At 45.8% G+C, this 1,189-nt stretch overlaps 1 protein-coding gene across 1 annotated transcript; it reads right to left on the bottom strand.

Moving 5' to 3' along the window:
- Positions 1–124: 124 nt before the first annotated feature.
- Positions 125–274, bottom strand: SARC_16732 (hypothetical protein; the record flags this gene model as incomplete). The annotated part of the gene is made up of 1 exon (XM_014289165.1): positions 125–274. A coding segment is annotated over one exon (150 nt), but the record flags the coding sequence as incomplete, so codon positions are not given.
- Between the last annotated feature and the right edge of the window lie 915 nt (positions 275–1,189).

The following is a 1,189-nucleotide window of genomic DNA, read 5'->3' as shown; positions in this document are numbered from 1 at the left end:
TGTGTGTGTGTGTGTGTGTGTGTGTTGTGTGTGTGTGTGTGTGTGTGTGTGTGTGTGTGTGTGTGTGTGTGTGTGTGTGTGTGTGTGTGTGTGTGTGTGTGTGTGAGTACATATATATATATACCTCTCTGCACGAGTTGTTGGCGAACACACAGTCCTCGGCAGTCACATGTCCCTCCGCATACACTCCTGCGCCATCCACCGCGGCATTGTCCGTGAATGCGTTGTTGATCAACACGGCCCTCTCCATGTCCATTCGCAACGCACCACCTTTCTGCAGATACAAACAAGTCGTCGTGATGAGAAAAAAGGTGTGGCATGTGGTATATGTGGGTCTGTTTGGAATATTCACAGAGTCTTTACCTACCACCGGTAGGTATCTACTGTGGGGCACCCGAATGCTGAGTCTAAAGGGAGTGTATTGCGTCGTGGCAGTCAGGTTAGCACACAATGCCATTCTGAATATAAAACTATATATATATATATATATATAATTGGCGACCAACTATTTGCGCTTCCAATACATATATACATACACACATGTGAGACTAATGCATACCTTCTTACGCTCACAATACAAATATACACACAAGGCTAGTGAACAGCTACTTACACTTGCCGAGCTAGCATAGACTGATTGTTTGTTGCCATCGAAGGTACAGTTGTTGACCATCGCACTTTCTCCGCTGAGCGATACCGCAGAACGAAGCATCGTGGAACTGTGATGGAGTGGATGCCAAAGACGAGTGAACATTAACCTTATAACGGATGGTATGCATACTTATGCTGCCTGAAAGGAGCTCATACAACACACTTGACTCTGGGTTGTAGAGTTAAGTGTGACATGCGAGTAAACATTAGAACAGACCGTCTTCATACTAATGATGCTGCCTGAAGGAAAACTGCTCAAACTACACACTTGAGAATAGGCTATACACAGCATGTAAGTACTAAGCTCATACCTTGGTCCTTGGATGTCCATGCGTTCTAGTGTGGCCGTGTTACGCACCACGGCATCAATAGCGCCCTGGGTGCAGTTGGTGATGGTGAACCCCTGCACACGCAGATCATCCACGTCCCTGTAACAGTATAGGCCATAGTATACGTATGTCACGAGAGAACGTATTGAAAGACGTTGTGAGCCGTGTGCATATGCAAAAGAAAGATGCATATGCAAAAGAATGAGCCA

This window comes from Sphaeroforma arctica (genome assembly GCF_001186125.1).
Source record: "Sphaeroforma arctica JP610 unplaced genomic scaffold supercont1.8738, whole genome shotgun sequence".
NCBI lineage: Eukaryota > Ichthyosporea > Ichthyophonida > Sphaeroforma > Sphaeroforma arctica.
This window is presented reverse-complemented; position numbering and strand designations above follow the sequence as displayed.